The following is a 16,564-nucleotide window of genomic DNA, read 5'->3' on the forward strand; positions in this document are numbered from 1 at the left end:
CACCTTCCAGCCTGCGCATTGGATTTTTTAGGTGAGACACAGTGTGCGCGGAACTGAGCCCACCCTTTAATCCTGAGGTTCATCTGCCGGGGCCAAGCACGCTTGGACGGTGGCAGCGAGGTCCTCAGGACGTAGATGGATTGCCTTACAGGGCTAACGAGCTCCATCTGCCTGGGGAGTGGCCCTGACTGGGAATCGAACCTGGGCCTCGGTGGTGACAGTGCCGCGTCCTTAACCTCTAGACCACCAGGGGCTCCAAGAGCACTATCCAACTCTAAAAAATAGAGGAATAGGACAAGCCAGGATATGGCTGAGCACACTGGAAACTGGCAGAGACATTATGGTTCACAATCTCACTTCGTAAATGCTCTGTGGGATCTTGAAACAACTACAAGTGTCTAGGAATTTGGGGTTAATCAAGAGAAAAAACAGTTCACACATACTAGTTACAGAATGTATGATTGTACTGAGGGAGAATCCCACAAGTCTGGTTTGAAAGAAGTCTCAAACCCAACAGAGCCATCTGAGGGAGCAAACAGAATGGGCTCTGGAAAAGCCAGGCCCAAGTTACTCCAGAAAAAATGCTACCAAAGAAAGTTGGGCAGGTAAAGAGAAAAACTGACTACAAAGAAGCAGAAATATTGTCCACCATCATCAGGAAAACGCAAGTCAAGAGCCCAAGTAAAGCTAAGGCACAAACTAGGGCCTGACTCTTTACTACATTTCCCTCTTGGTGGTGTGGACAGGAAAATCATGCAAAAGTCATCCTAAAGAAAACTTGAGTGTATACAGCTGTCAAACAAAACACTTTTTCATCCATCTTGACAAACACATACAACCACTCTTAGAGCCTTTTCCCCTTCTTTCAGGATGTTTGCATCACTGGGGTTGGTCAAGCACCATTTACAGCCCTGTACACACAAACAGCAAAGTTCTAGAAAAGTCTCCCCAAAGACTAACACTCCTTGCCCAAAGCCAACCAGTGTAATATTTGTATGAGCAAGAGATCACCCCTTCTCCACAATATTCACATGGCAGAAGTGTATGCCACAATTCTGGCAAAGTATGACTATTCCTGTGCTTTAGGACCCAGCAAGCACTGCGATTCCTTCTTTTTCTAAGAACTACAGATCTATCATGTATGGAAGCTGCTCCAGCTGTTTGTTGCAGAGGGTGAAAAGTTGGTGAAAAAGAGAGTGGAAAGTATATACTCCTCATGCTGGTGAGAAGTATGTATTTCCTCCCTAATCCTCATCTCCTTCATGGTCTGAATGAAGGGATCTGTGGTGACTTCAATATCCTAGCCCTAGAGAGAGGGCAGAAGTGGCAGTGGCACTGTGCAGCTGGAATTGGAAGGGTTGGTCTGGATCTCATGAGGGCACCATCCTGGAGCACAGACAGCACAATGCTATCAGTATTTAATAACATTGGCGACCCACACGTTTAGAATTTCACTGTTTACCCAGTGCTAATGTATTACTCAATATACATCTATCTGGAGGTGGACTAATTAATTTTTCACATTCTCCCTTCAAAATCAAACACCAATGTCCTTCATTTGTTATAATATTCACTTCTAAAAAACATTTATTCTTGTTAATGGGGAAGAAATAGGTAAACTGGGAGGAAAGAGGAACTTGAGATAGATCCATAAAACTACTTAAAGGGTGGGCTCTAGCCTAGGTCTGACTATGAGCAAGTTTTAGCCAGGAATGTAGCCCAGATGTGATGTCTCCCTTAATACTGCCAGGGATACATATTTTTTACTATTCTCTATATTGGGAAGCAGCTGTGGCTCACAGCTGTAGTTCTTGCTGTGAGGGTAACACAGAGAGCTGGCTGATCCTGTGGACTTCAGGTCTATAGATCATGATAAAATTACACAGTGGAACTTGCCAAAAATAGTAGGCTGCAATTAAAAAAGATACATAGCACACCTCACAAAAACTTAACAGCACAAGTTATTGTTCTCAGATACACATTGCTACTTTACTGACTACTGGTACCATTCCCGCCTTTTTGGCTCATGGATATTTTACAGATATTTTGCAAATACCACAGTCCTGATGTTCTCTCAGTCAGGTTTTCTCAGAATACTGAAAATTGCATGCATGGATATAATGTAGCATGCACTCAGATACATGTTACCACCAAAAAATCTATCCCACTGAAGAACAACACTGCAAATAATCTTTCATCTCAACTCTCCTACCCATCTTCACACAGAACCCGAGAGTTGACATTTTGAGCTGCTCCAATTTCTGCAGCTTTTTTTATTTAGAAGCCTTCATATGACATAGCAGTATCAGGTCCCTGTTTGACAGAGTATCAGGTTAACTCATATCAAGTTAAACTCTCCTTCAGGTTAAGAACAAAATACCCTGACATGTTGCCACATAGAGTTAGAGTGGCAAATTCCCCGGATTATAAAACATCTGTTGAAAACCAGTTCCCCATCTAAGGCACAAGGGTTATGATTCTATGATTCTTTTGCTTCTTCCTCTGCATATACTACACATTGCTGTGCAGTTTGGTCTCTGATATTGCAGATGCCCTTTCAAGCTATCCTAGCATCTCACATTTATACAGTGCTAGAATATACATTTGTGGATTTTACTCACTTTTACAAAAAGCCTTTCTTGTTATAAGAGCAAGTGAAAGGATGGATAATTTGTTACAGTCAGAAGCTTTTAGGGAAATACTGAGCACCCTGATGCATTAAGGTTTTTGAGAGGAAGAGAGGCATCAGGCTTGTCATCCATGTCAGTGCTCTCTATTTGAGACTAACAAATTACAATGCAATCTATCATCTGTACAGGTCTTTTGTGAACTGACATGCGGCTCAGTTGCCTAAATGAAGAAATAAAGCACATTATGAGTCAATCAGTTCTAACTACTGTGAAAATAAGAGCTCTCATACCTACATTCATTTGCTGCATGCAGATGGTCGATTGCTTTTCTGTCCTTTTATGCTGCAGTCCTGTTCCCTTAGATCCTCTCTACTAAGAAAGTGACATACTGGGAGGTCAGTTTTCCGACAAGGTCATCTGCCTTCAGAGTATGAAGAGAATTGCACAGAAAGTGGGTTGGGCTATATTTAGAGTTTGGTCCAACTCCGTGCCAAGGTCCCCCCGCTGTCTCTCTCTTGCAGCACCGTCTCAGGTTTATTCTTGCAGATTCTCAGCCCACAGAACACACGAGGAGAGGAAAGTCCCTCTGAGCTACTGCTGGATTGAGGTTTTTTGCAATTCGCTAAAAACAAGTGGATCAGCAGTTCAGATGAGAACTCCTTAAATCCCTAACTCTTCTAGTATTTATTTTTCTTTATTTAAGTGGATTTTCCTTTTCAGTTGAATAAGGAGAGAAAACTGCCTGGGATAGAGCAAAAAGACTCTCCTGAGCTAAGGTAAGGTTGCTTCATTTTTGTACTGTCATTGTAATTACAGAGCAATTGATGATGACTTGGATCAGATCTGCTTTTTCTGCTAGACCAGTTCTGCATGTCAGCATTAAGGGTATTTTTGGATAATGGAATTCTCCATTTCAAAATATCAATTTTCATTATCTTTGTCTATAGGAAAATAGTAAAATAAAAGGATATCAGCATGTGCAATAGAATGCACAATATCTGATTTTACTTGTTTAAATTAATGTAGAAAGCACATAGTCATGCCAATAGACTGTATCATTCCAAAAATAAGAGAAAATCAAATGTGTGAAATATATGCACGATGATTACATACACAGGCATGCATTTAGATGTGCTGACTGATGTTTTATCCATGTTATTTTGTACAACATGAGCAAGCATGGCATCAGGTCTGCAACACAGGGCTTGCTGCAAAGAGCGCAGCTATAAGTAAAAAATCATAATTAATAAATGAACACATGCTCAAATCCCTTTATAGTTCTAAAGAAGTTGCTCAGCTCCGGGGCACAGGCAGTATTACAGATCATACTGGTCTCCTTTCCACTGTATGTTATATATTGATTCAGCACTGCTTCTCCTTTTAAAAACACATATGGCTCAACAGTTTTCCTCAGCACCATTTTAAACTGTTGTGATTCGTAAGGGAGAAAAGACCTGGACAGAGTACATCATGGCACACCTGTCTGTAAGGAGATCCTAACACACTCCAGGCCACATGGACATCATGATACTGTGGTGTGGACTCCAACATGAGATTATTATCACGTAAAGACACTCTGGAGCCGTGGATTTAGCACTGGCACACACACACACACACACACTTTCTAATGCAACATGACCATAGCAAGCACACAGGAATGATAACCAGGAAAAATTGGGTAGAAAGGTCCACTTGATCCAAAGGTCCAAACACTAATGTGACAGCATCAAAAAGTTCTTCACAACATAATCACTACATAAAGTCTTAGCAGAAGTAACTAAAGAAAGGCAGACAGATTCTTGATTAAAAGTAAGCAAAGGGCAAGAGAGGTCACCAAGTCACTGGGAATTCAGCTAAGCCATGACAACTGGGTGAATTCCTGTACTTATCTCAGGTTGTCTTTTCTTAGTGTAGCTGCTGGTTAAACAACGCCATGCATCAGGTTGTAAAAGTAAAAAAGTACAAGGTGGCAAAAGTCTTACCTGCTAAAGAAACTTCTATTTTGGTTACCTCCAACTCTGTATAAAAGAGCATCTCATCATCCTTTGCTTCTGATTTTGCTTAGTAATTTATGCTTGGAGTCTTGAGTGTTAAGTGTGTTTGAAGGATGTCATAAACACCATGCATTTCACACCCAGTATCTTCCTAGCAGTCCTAGGACTCTTTAACAAATGGTAATTACGGTAGCATGCCATTGAGCCAACTTGGGCTGTGTGGCATGTGACAATTCAGATTCGCCCAGAACGTTTATATTGCGAGAACTTGAAGATGAGGCTGTGACAGAAGGGTTACTGAAGTACTGTAAATGCATTCATCAAATTCATCAGCAAGTAAAAGGTTTCACAGCATAAAAGCATTAGCGCAGTCTAAGATTGGCAGCAATCTTTTCTAAACGGTTGTTACACACAGACAGAAAAGAGGAAAAAATACATCTTTATACATTTTTAAACGTTCAGGTTTTGCCTAAAGTTATAGCTTAATGAATCAATTTACTTTTTGTGACACTTTGTGGTATCTATTCTCCATTTGCATGCGGGAAAATATTATTCCCCTATCAATGTGAAAGACATCAGGGGTGTAGGGTTGGCTTTAAAGAAAGGCAGTACAAATGTGACTGAGTTTACTAACATGGCATTCACAAAGACCCCCTGGCAGATGGACAGGAGCACTGCTGAATCATAGTGGCAGACAGGGACTGGCTTGTTTTGAAGGGAGGGTCATCACACCTTTCCCAGAGGATCTGAGCCTAAAATATGTCACCCAAACTGGTAGGAGGTTTGTTGACATGGGGATGAGAGAATGACAGCACTGGAAAATGACAGTATTGCTTCGATGACAAATATGAGCATGGCACTGCTAGAAGAAGCTAGAGAGAAGCACATCTGAGTTAACAGGTCTCATCACACTCTAAGGTAAACAAACTTCAATCTGCTTCTAACCTCTTTCTATTTGAGGCTGATCCCACTTGGTAGGATCCTCCCCTTCCTAGTCTCTCCTCTCCATTATAAAATTCCAGTGCCATGAGCTAGCTTCATCTTGCTAAGGTGCGATCTCCAATGGCCAGGATATATCCATCTTAGCAGAAATCATCATGGAAAGGGAAAAAAAATATAAAGGAAGAAATTATGTGGGTTTTTTTCTCCTCTAGTGTAAGGAAGACTGACACCCTTCATTTCTATTAGGGGCACTGATGGGGTTGAAACCCACTTTCCTCAGTTGTGGCAGAGGGCATGGCCATATATATTGAATGACACATCCAAGGCTGTGGAGGAGGAGGAAGAGAAGGTTTGGTTGATGATGTATGCTGCCAGCTGGCCAGGCAAAGCTCCAAGGGGACATTCACAAACTCCTTGCTCTGGCACCGTCTCCCTCAGTGACAGGTGTAAGCAGGGCCAGAGTCAGATGGCTAAATCCAAACAGCGCCAGGGGGATAAGTCCCATGAGCAGTCAAATCCCTACTACTACTCACTGTATTTATGTTCTGGCTTGGGGGTTCTCTTCTGGTGCAACCAAACAACAAACAACGCTGGGATTTTCCCCCCTCCCTGCCAAACTGAACTGACAGAAACAAGCCGGGATTTTGAGGGGAGTCAAAGCATATCTCAGCTCGTACTGAAACAAGTACCTTTTAGCAAGAGGCCCTGTCAGATGCTACAGCACTGCTGGTACGTGGTTCTGGTGTCAACCAGCAGGACTCAAGACTCACCTCCACTCACCACTATCTGATGCTACAGCCAACATCCAGGCAGGGACACCCAAAAGGGGACTGGAAGACTGTGAGAAGGGTAAAGGTGGCACCTAGAGTGTCGGTGTGTGAGTACTTGGGTACAGTTCTGTGTGTATAACTGCATGAGGGAGGAACACAGTATTTGGTATGAAAAGAGGTTGCTACAACTGCTGAAGGAGCTCTACCTCAACACCTGGACTGAAATTTTCTTTCTAAACCCTAAGTGACTATTGCCATGACTTCTAAATATACTTTCCAGGAAGAACAGAGGATGATATGGCAATACATGTTGTATAGATACTTACAGGCACACAAAAACCCGCAAAGCTCTAGTTAAGCAAACAGTTAATGAAATAATTATTGTCATTCTGTTAAGCAGTGGTTTCCTCTGAGACTTACTGGTAAGAAGGACAGGGAAGGAAATCAAAGTTCATACTCACAACCAGCCACATAGCCCCAAGCTTTGTCTGACCCGCTTTCACAAATTCATCTCTCAAAAACAGAATGGAAAAACCCCAAGAATGTAACTTTTCCATAGGATGCCTTGCTGCATTTTGCTCTCTGTGCACCAGTGGTAGTGATATCTTGTTGCAGAAAACAGTCTGCTCTGAGGTGAGGAATAGTCTCATTGCCTGCGTTTTCTTTCAGTAGGATACACTCTCAGGATTAACAGAAACACCTCCAATACTGGTTTTCAGATTTTGAATTGCAAAATATTAGTTTTAATGGCAGCAAATTGACTCTTGTCTACTCAAAGCACAATAAAGTTTCATGCTCATCTAAGCATAACAAGGCACAGGGTAAGAAATCTACCAGAACATCTGGGTACTCTACTGGCCTGCAGCACCACACTGCTTTGCAGTTGTAATTGCCAGTTCCAAACTCACGAGAACTGCAGGCACACCACTGCTGGCTACACTCACTGCCTTCATTCCCACCCAAACATCTTTGTGGCCCCACTCAGCACAATTCTGTGGGTCTCAGTCCTGCTTGGGTGATTGTTCAGGATCGGTACACAAGCCATTCATGTGAGACAAGGTCTGTGGGGAACAGTCTCTGCACAGAAACAGGAACCTGGGGTCTTCTCACAGCAGGGGAAGGGAAGGCAGAAGGAGCAACCCCACCTGACTTCTGACACTGACCACCAGGGTAACTGAGGACAGCAGATGCAGCTGCTTTCCCTGGTCACATCTGTGTCTCTCACCCGCAGTCATACAATGCACATACACATGTACACAGTTGTGTACAGACACATTACAAAGTTGCAGCAGGCAGAGATCTATTCTTTATCCCTTAACACCAAAATACAGTATTTCATGCTAAAATGAAGCATCTCCTTTGAAAAATGCACTCATTTTATAAGGACTTTCACTAGATAAAACGGAGAGCAACTACGATGGCTTTGCCTAAAAATGATGATGAGAATAAAATTAAACAACTGTTTATTATAAATTATAAATTCCAGTTTACCTGGAACATTATAAAACAATGTGCAGGACTACAAAACAGCATGTATATGCCCAGTGCAGTGGTTGTTACCTGTACTTGAAAATATTCCTTCAAAAGTATTGAAAAATGGAGGATGTGAGCTGGCCACCTGCATGGATTGTTCCTCTTATTTTCACAGAGCTCTTCCCAGCTCCAGGCTCAGTGCTAGCTCCAGAAATAAGCTGAAAACAGAGTGCTCCAGTGGGGACATGCTTCTTACAGCAGTAATGGAGGAACACAGCAAGCTCACAGAGGGACCTCTGCTCCCTCAGGAGAGCTCAGCAGGGGCTGGGAGCCTGGGAAAGCACCAGCACAGCAATGGCTGCACTTTGCTGAAGCAGTTTCTCTACGAAGGGTGCATGTGTGGCTTTCTGCTACTCTCTGACATCTGCCAAGGAAAGGGATTACATGCAAGGCTAGACTGCATCAGCACATTTCAACTGAAGATGAACGTGGTAAACTTTTAAACTATTTCCAATAGAAACCCCACCTATACAATGTGGCAATAAGTCATGCAGGAAGAAATAGTTAAAACTGGGATTATACAAAACTAACACACACTTCAAATCTTCCATTACATTAGCCCAAATTTTTTCAACTGCAGCAAATTCATAGTGACCACTACTGATGCAAAAATGCCACAAGAAGTAATCCAACAGCACTGAATTCCTCTGTCTCAGACATCAGAGAGTAAAAGAACATATGCACAGCTGCAATACTGTAAATTACAATTTCACATAAAATGAATCACAGTCCTGTTGAAAGAAATCCTTGGAGGTGAACTTTTCCACTTTTCACTCATAACCAGCTTTTTAGTATACCAATCTTATCTGCAGGCATTCACTTGAACAGGTATCCAATCTCTAGCATGCAAGTAAGAAAACAACAACAAAAAAATCAGTATTTAGAACATGGTTGTATTTAGCACAGTACTCATGCAATTTTCTTAACCACTAATAATATTACAGATGAATATAACAGTGAAAGATGAAAAGAAAGTAAAAGAATCTCCAAATGAATGTCAAATATTTGAGATGCTCTCCCTAAAGAGACTATTTAAGAACCATGTGCAAAGTGTACTGAAAAAATAGGAATTTTACATCATCTTCTCAGTACAAGAGAAAAGCAAAGGCATTGATAGGAGGCATCAGAACTCATATGCTCGAGCAGATGCTGTTGCTCTGTGGTTCACCTCACACAGCCAAGCCAATGGACCGCACATTCCCTGCTGTAGGTTCCCCCACTGACCAGCACTGACCCACACAGGGGGTGAGATCACCCAGGCTGTGATGGAGTTTCTCGATACAGACCAGTAGACACCAATAGGTTGAAATTATATGACCTCTCAACTCTTCTGGAATTTGAGACTCTTGAAGGGGGAAAACCAGAGTCTTTGTTCCCTCGTACCAACTTTCATCTGACCTCCAGCTGTCTGAGGTGGACATGTCTTCTAATTATAGGTTTATTGAGTCTTCCCAGAGATTGGCTCCTCACGTGGGCAAAGAACCTCACAAATCTATTTCAGAGCGTAGATGTTCCTCCATTTTAGGCTGCCCTATCATAAATGTGCAAGGCAGGTTTCCCACCAAATTCGCTCTTTTACCACTGAAACAAAAGGAAGAAATGCTACAGGCTTCATCAAACAATGCAGGATATGGAGGGATCCCCACAGAAGGCACAGCTAGACTCTTCCCTACTGTCCTTTTCTCTAGCATGGCACTTAAATAGAGCTGTTAATATTGAAGACATTTTTAGTACTAAAAGTGCAAAGCTATGATAGGTACTAAGCAGTTAATATTATCCTTTACATTGTTGATGATCTACTGCATACCTGAGTTGATGTTCTATGTTTCCCTTGTGTACATGCCCACCGCACATGGTCAGAGGAGGGAATCCTAGAGGATTTATTGGGGTGAAAGTCAGGTGCACATATATGCTTTGTTATACTAAAGAGCTTGGGAGCACACATTTCTACATCTGATAGGGACTGCTTAGCTTTAAGCAAATTACTAGCACTCCCTCCATCTCAGTTTGTCTTAATGCAAAAAAAGTAGAAATATCCCTTAATGGGGTGTTTTGGAGCCTAAATAACATATGTAAAGTGCTATGGGATTCTGGAAGGAAGAGCTATAGTAGAATATAATAGTTGTTTATCATATTCTGACAAGAAAGGACATGAAATTCCTTTCTTTAAACCTTGAAAAAGCATCAGTGTTTTTAAAATTATTTTTGAGAATCCCAACCAGTTGCATCCAGACCATTAAGATGAAGATCAAACTTGGGGCTCACTCTATCAGAGTTACAACTCAGTAGCATCCCTTTTCATTTTGAGTTTAAATTCTCCACAGTCACAATCAAAGGCTTCTTTGTCATGTCTTTGCTATTCAGCAGCTCCTGGGAGAGTGCCCTGACATGACACAAGCAAATGATAAGGATTAGCCTTATCCAAAGTATTTCACTACTGCATCCAGCTCAAGGACAAACTGATGACAGACTATGTAAAGCCAGGGTCAGAATATATACAGTATGGGAGAGCCAGAAGCAGTGCTTTATCTAGTTCCTGAAGCCTGAACTCTGGAGACAGCCTTGTAAGGCAGATGTCCTCTGGTATCCTGTATGAATTCACATGATGTGAATTCTTCATTCGAAACCCTGTTGGGAAATGTGATCTCCTCCTCCCTGATTTACTGCAGAATTGCTGATAAGGAAAGCCTGCTGTAGGAGAACACTACCCACAGCACAACAGGGATGAGATAGGCAGCACATCTGCAGAGGGGAGATTGGCATCTCAGCCAAAGTTACAGAAAACAGCAACCATAAAATATTCCCAGCCTTACAGTATGGAAAACAGTATAACCCTCAAACCAGAGATACTTTGTTTCTCACTATTTGTCTTTAGGAGCAGAAAGAATGGCTATATACAATTAGTGATATCAAAGAGAGACAGGCACAGCAATAAAAAACCCCAGAAAACAAACCTAAGTACTGTCATGGCAATTTTATCCTTTTGTTTATTTTTTTTAAAAACTGAACTGATTACTTAGCTCAGCAACGGCCAGGACTAGAAGGCTACACCAGGACTGTAATGAAGGTAAAACCCTGGGGAACAATTTTGATTATAGTGGAGATTTCAGCTGACTACATTTTAATTAATCAGAGTAGTACAGCACTCTGAGTCCCCAGATATCCCATATCAATTTGTAGACTAACATGATTTGTTTCAGAGCATATCTTAACACTGCTCTAATAAATTCTTCAACAATTCTTTTAAGTCTCAGAGGTAATCTAATTTCTTTTCTATTTTTACTATAGAGGCTTTCAATTGACATTTCAACTATATATCACTAAAATCATGTGCCTGTAGAATGCCAAATATAGCCTGAGAAACCAAATACCTCTTAAATACTTGTATTAATTAAAAGCACAGACGATTTCCTAATTACAAAAGAAGTTTTTTTTCATATCAATTGAAGCATTTTAATTTAAAATAGGTCTCTATTGTAATAAAGATAAGCCACAGTAGCATTTTGTTAAAAAGCTCAGTAGTGAGCCAGCATAATAATATGAGATATCCAGGATAGGGTAAACACATATGTTGCCAATGGCAAGAGAAAAGCAGGATGTCCAGGGTTCAACATATGGTGCAGTGTCTACATTTTCTGTATAATCCAGCCTTTAGTGAGTCATGCTTAAGGTCTGACAAAACATGCATAGAAATGTGGCAAACGAAGAACCAGATCCCAAAATAAGCAAATTTTCAGCTAACACATCATAAGACCCAGCAGAGATGATATAATTTATATCTTTCAATTCACAAAGCACATAAATTTTCCTAAGCATTTTTCTTCTTAGACATTTTTCTCTGCATTGTGAATTCACCAGTGTTTTGCTACTGTTTGGAAGAGAAACTGTTAAAACTGCCCAGGACTCTCCCTGTTTCTAATGAGATGCTGCAGTCCTCAAATCAGATAAATGTGACCCGCAGAGGTGGCTGTACACTGTCCAGCAGCAGTAGCAGGTACCAAATCTTCCTCCAAGAGGGATGTAAAAGCCAGAAAAAAGATCCAGACAGTGTGAAAAAAACAGGGGGAAAAAAGACTAGGAAAAAAACCCTAAAGACAGTGTTGAAGCTGAAAGGGCTAAACCCAAGAGAAGGGCAACACACCCCACTGAAGTTAGTGGCGGTGCTGGCAGGGAAGGGGATGAGCTCTAGTTCTGAGGCAGTACACTTCTCCTTGCTGTCATATTGAAAATGCTTTTTTCAAAAAATGCTGTTTTCTACAAAACCCACCCCTCTCCCCTTCTCAATAGTGTGAGCTGCTGTACCACCTGTTCAGTGTCTGGACAGTCAAGGTTCCTTGGTCCCTATTAGAAGCACTGTCATACAGTTGTAGAAACACCCTTGGTCCCAGCAGCACCTATCTCTACTAAGGGGTACCAGCTCATTGCTACACCACTGGGCCAAATGCAGCCCAACTCTGCCAGCTGTCCACTGTTGTCACCTAAACCTTTTGAGAAGACAGGCACTGAAAGACTGTGGGCAAGAAGAAGTAAATTCACATGGTCCCTTACCCCAATGTGTCCATAAAGCTGCCAAAACACAGTCTAATTAAAATAAAATATGAATTAGACTAGTTTTCCAAGACGAAACTGTTCTGTGTAGTCTATCTCCCTTCTGTGTAGAAGCAACAAAGAAAACGTGATCTTAGAGAATGAAAATGGATTTCCCTTGGCAATAGGAAAGGTATAGTCCTATGCTCACATCCCTGGCAAGGCATCTTGTTCAGCATTCACTATTTTCTGTTAGCTTCTGCCAACCTAACATTACCACAGGTATTCTATTTTACAGTTGTCATTACCACAGAAATAATTTGTTACAGTAAATAATCACAGAATCGGGTAAAGGCAATAGCATTCTCTGGAGCACGTAAAATTATTCCAGGTTGCAAACCAATCATTCATGCCCAGCAGTAATTGTTTGTGAAACCAATGCTTGGAGAGTTTGGACTGAAAACCTCAAAAAGAAAAAAGCATCAAATTATTACCACAGAGCAGGGCACAAAACCTGACTTTTTCAAGAGGCAGTCTCTGCACAGATTTGCAAGCCTCAATCATTTTTAATTCGAGGTTTTTTTCCACACACACTGGGTGACCAACCGAGTATTTAGTTCAGGTTTCAGAAGAGCTTGTAACATCCACTGGGTACACCACCACTTACACTGTGTTCAAGCAAGAAGGAAAGGAACAGCTGCCACTGCTCTCCCTGCCTCAGGTTAAGCACCAGGAGTGGGAACCCCGCACCAGGAGCGTGTGAAAGTACCAGCACTCACACACTGCAGCCTCCAGTGACCTAGAATTCCCCTCCTAATTTTCCATTCTTCACTCATGCCTTATCTTTTAACTGCATTCAAGGATGCGGAAAGGTAAATAACATGGTGCACTTTACCTGGGGCTGACCCTAAAAGCTGCTTCAAAACTGCAAGCTTGGGCAGATCCTAGCCAGGACCTCTGAAGGGAGCCCAAAAGAGCTTGAGCCTACAAAGCCTTATCACTTCATGGCTCTGAACAATACTCTGGCTGCTAACTGAGCTCCCCAGCAATATCAAGAGGAACTAACGTCCTAAGATTTTTCTACATTAAGAAAGTGGAGATAAATTAACGGAAGGTAGGAACCTAAAGCATGCCGTTCTCAGACCTAAGTGATCTTGACAGAAGTCAGGTTTTTGCAGCTTCCCTTAAGCTTAGAGTCCCAGAAGACAGACCTTGGCAGGAGGTTCGCCCTAAAAAACCCCACCATGTTGCAGGTAAACCCATGGCTGTGTTAAAAGTCACCCACCACCCACACCCTGAAGTCACTGAATGCAGGATGGAAGGCAGCATTATTTCTGAAAATGGGGAGAGAGACTTTCTTCTAGGCAGAGAACTATTCTGTCTTCATTCTTGCACCAGCAGGAGTACCAGTGTATCAGTACAGTATCCGTACAGTGCACCAATGATTTGTGAACATGTATTACAGTAACAAAAATGCTCATGACTCCAAGTTGTATCTATCATGAGAACTCCAGAGGAAAGTCACCAAAAAAATGCTGCTTCAGTGCAAGTAGTGGTTTTACTGGGTTTAGTTTGTTTTCTGCTATAGGTATTGAATCTGTAATTCTCCTCCTTAAATTGTTCATGCACTGATTGGGAGTGGAAGCTGTGCAGTTGAAACAACCAAATCACAAGCATGCCTACCAAGTAAACCCTGCAGGGACAGGGAGGGAAACCTCATGCCCAAGAGTCTTCAAGCTGCCTACACATGGAGCAGTTTCCTCCTGCAGGGTTCCTGGGAAAATCCATTCAGCCATTTAATGGCTTTTAAGAGCAAGTAATATAGAGACAGAAATACAGGGCACTGGGAGGGAACACATCTTAGACAAAGCAAGGCATTTTTGGATAGGCTTAGACAGTTTCTGGCCCTTTTTAACACCAGTTGGGATTGGCAGAAATTTTGTGGAGGAGAATCATTTTTGTCTCCACTGTTCAAGAAAGATGAAGATCATGGCTTCATTCACTGCACAGATCAGCTCACTAGGACAGTAATAAACAAAGTATAAAAGAGGTAGATCAAGTCTTCAACCTGGGTAAAACACAGAAAGCTTTTAAGAGATCAAACATCCCTCTTCTTAACTCCTAAGCTGAAAATGGGAAGCTGAAGTGAATGCAGAATATTTTAATTCAAACTGCCCCTGTTCTGCTTTGTCAGTCAAGATTAGTGTTAGCATGTACTTCAGGAAGGTCACAGCACTCTTGTACTCTGCTATACAAGGGCAAAACTTTGTTTTACCCTTTTGCTGTATTCCTGTGCTCAATTATGGGGTCATTTCTCAAAGGGAGTTTTGACTTGGACAAAACTTGAGAGCTGGGACTCGGACATGACCACAAGCCCAGAGATCTGCCTGCTGCATTTAACACAACTGACTACAAGGTGTGAGGAACTTGCCTTCAGAACCAAACAGGAGTCAATCTCAATGTCTCAGATGGTTCATCTTGTTCCCCTCAGGAGGCCCAAAGCAGGCAGCTGCTCCTCCTCACCAGGAGTGCTTGCTGTGGCATCCCAACAGATTAGGCTCCATTCCCCATGAAGCTATACGTTATTAATCTTATCTGAAGCAGACAGTGCTGACGCCCAGCTTCCTCAGTGTCTGGAAGAACACCAGCTGTCTCCAGCTCAGCCCAAGTAAACAGAGAGAATGTGTGCATACATTACAAAGAAATATTTCTTAAAATTTCGCAGGATTCGGAATCCTTCTCCTCCTCTTTACCCCATGCACTACCAAAGCAGCTGCCTGGGATTCATACTCCACTCCACTGGTCTGCATGCCCAGGTGCAACAGACTCTTTTCTTTGTCTTTGCTAACAAGATAACTGTGCCGCTTCTCCTTGCACAAGGACCTGGCCCCAACAGCCCATCCCGCTGGGAGGTTTTTTTGGGATTGGTTACACAAGGACTGTCTTTGCCACACCAACAGGAGGAGACGCCCAGATTATGCAGTCGGTTGTAGACAGGGCAGCACACCTCCCAGAACTCAGGAGTGGACACTAAAGAAAATTACTGTACTCAACAATTCCTTGAAATGTACCTATTAGAGGTACTTCATGAGCTTGGTTTAAAGGTTCAGCAATTTCTATGATCCTTTTTTGTCACCAGCTGTGGAGCATTACAGCCAAGAGATACCACATAGGTGCTACTGCTGTATTTTAAAAAGTTATTTTCTACTGAAACACAATCAAATTGAGGAAGAAACTTTTATGTTGAGTTTAAAAACTGGTTCATAAGAGCCAGTGGTTAAAACTCATATTCACCACCCCTTCTCAGAACTGATCAAAATAACTGGATGGTAAATTACACAAAAAACCAGGAAGAATGGATTTTTACTGACTTACAGAGCTTTCAAAGCCTCCAGCAACCTCAGAGATATTTTAATGGGTGTGTAGACATGGCATAGACTGGTCACAAATACATGGCTCAACAGGTAGATTTACTCCTTAGGAACCAAAGAACACAAGGTCCTGTAGGTAATTTTGCACCAGCAACTTGTTTTCAGGATGCAGCTCAGCAGCGAGCTGGTTTATGAACAGTCACATTAAGACACACATACCTTGCATATCCTTTCTTCTCAAGGAATTCAGGAGTCTCTACTGTGTCAACGTTACATATAAGGGAGTACTATTTTAAAAAAAAAACCAAACATTTTAGTCTGGGGTAAAATAATTACCAAACAGTTTTTGATACCCTAAATCAGGAACTGAGACTTTGCTAGCAAGTGGGAAAGTGTTCTACAGTTTGAAATGTTATGGTCAAGCCATGAAATATCATTCAAACAACCTTAAATGGCTCACACACCGTCATTTTTACTGTAGAAATTGAGACACCATGTTCGGGTCTAGTAAAAGCACATTATTTGTTATAATGGAAAAGACACTAATTCAACTCACTATTTCCCACAGGTTTACAGCACTAATAAATCCAGATTTTTGTCATTAATCTCTAGCATTAATAACTGACTACCAGTAAGAGTGCAGTAAGTGGTGATTAAAGCAACAGCAATGCCCCATAATACAGATGTTACTGCCTTTGTGTGTGGAGGCACCGTGTGGTAAGTGGGTATTAACTTCAAAGACCGGGCTCATTTCACGCAGTTGGGCTCTCTGATGAAAGCTGAATTTGGATCACGTT

General features: G+C 41.8%; 2 protein-coding genes across 5 annotated transcripts in view; one reads left to right on the forward strand and one right to left on the reverse strand.

The window, feature by feature from the left end:
- CMSS1 (cms1 ribosomal small subunit homolog) overlaps positions 1 to 16,564 on the reverse strand; it is a 230,219-nt gene that overhangs the window by 33,703 nt on the left and 179,952 nt on the right. Inside the window, exon 1 of one of the 4 annotated variants that reach the window (XM_027904585.1) lies at positions 4,613 to 4,693. The exons of 2 other annotated variants lie outside the window; for them this stretch is intronic. In XM_027904585.1, the coding sequence (XP_027760386.1) occupies positions 4,613 to 4,664 (52 nt within the window). In that variant the 5' untranslated portion in view covers positions 4,665 to 4,693. Of the gene's footprint in view, positions 1 to 2,920; positions 3,131 to 4,612; positions 4,694 to 16,564 lie in introns of those variants that run through there. One more of the 4 variants, XM_027904587.1, reaches the window with a different exon arrangement.
- The window catches only part of FILIP1L (filamin A interacting protein 1 like), a 191,428-nt gene continuing 178,176 nt past the window's right edge, over positions 3,313 to 16,564 (forward strand). The window contains exon 1 of the mRNA XM_027904572.1: positions 3,313 to 3,406. The gene's annotated coding sequence lies outside the window, so the exon portion shown is untranslated. The remainder of the gene's footprint in view (positions 3,407 to 16,564) is intronic.

Source organism: Empidonax traillii, unplaced genomic scaffold (assembly GCF_003031625.1).
Source record: "Empidonax traillii isolate 1590-97213 ecotype Southwest subspecies unplaced genomic scaffold, ASM303162v1 scaffold1067:size500408, whole genome shotgun sequence".
NCBI lineage: Eukaryota > Metazoa > Chordata > Aves > Passeriformes > Tyrannidae > Empidonax > Empidonax traillii.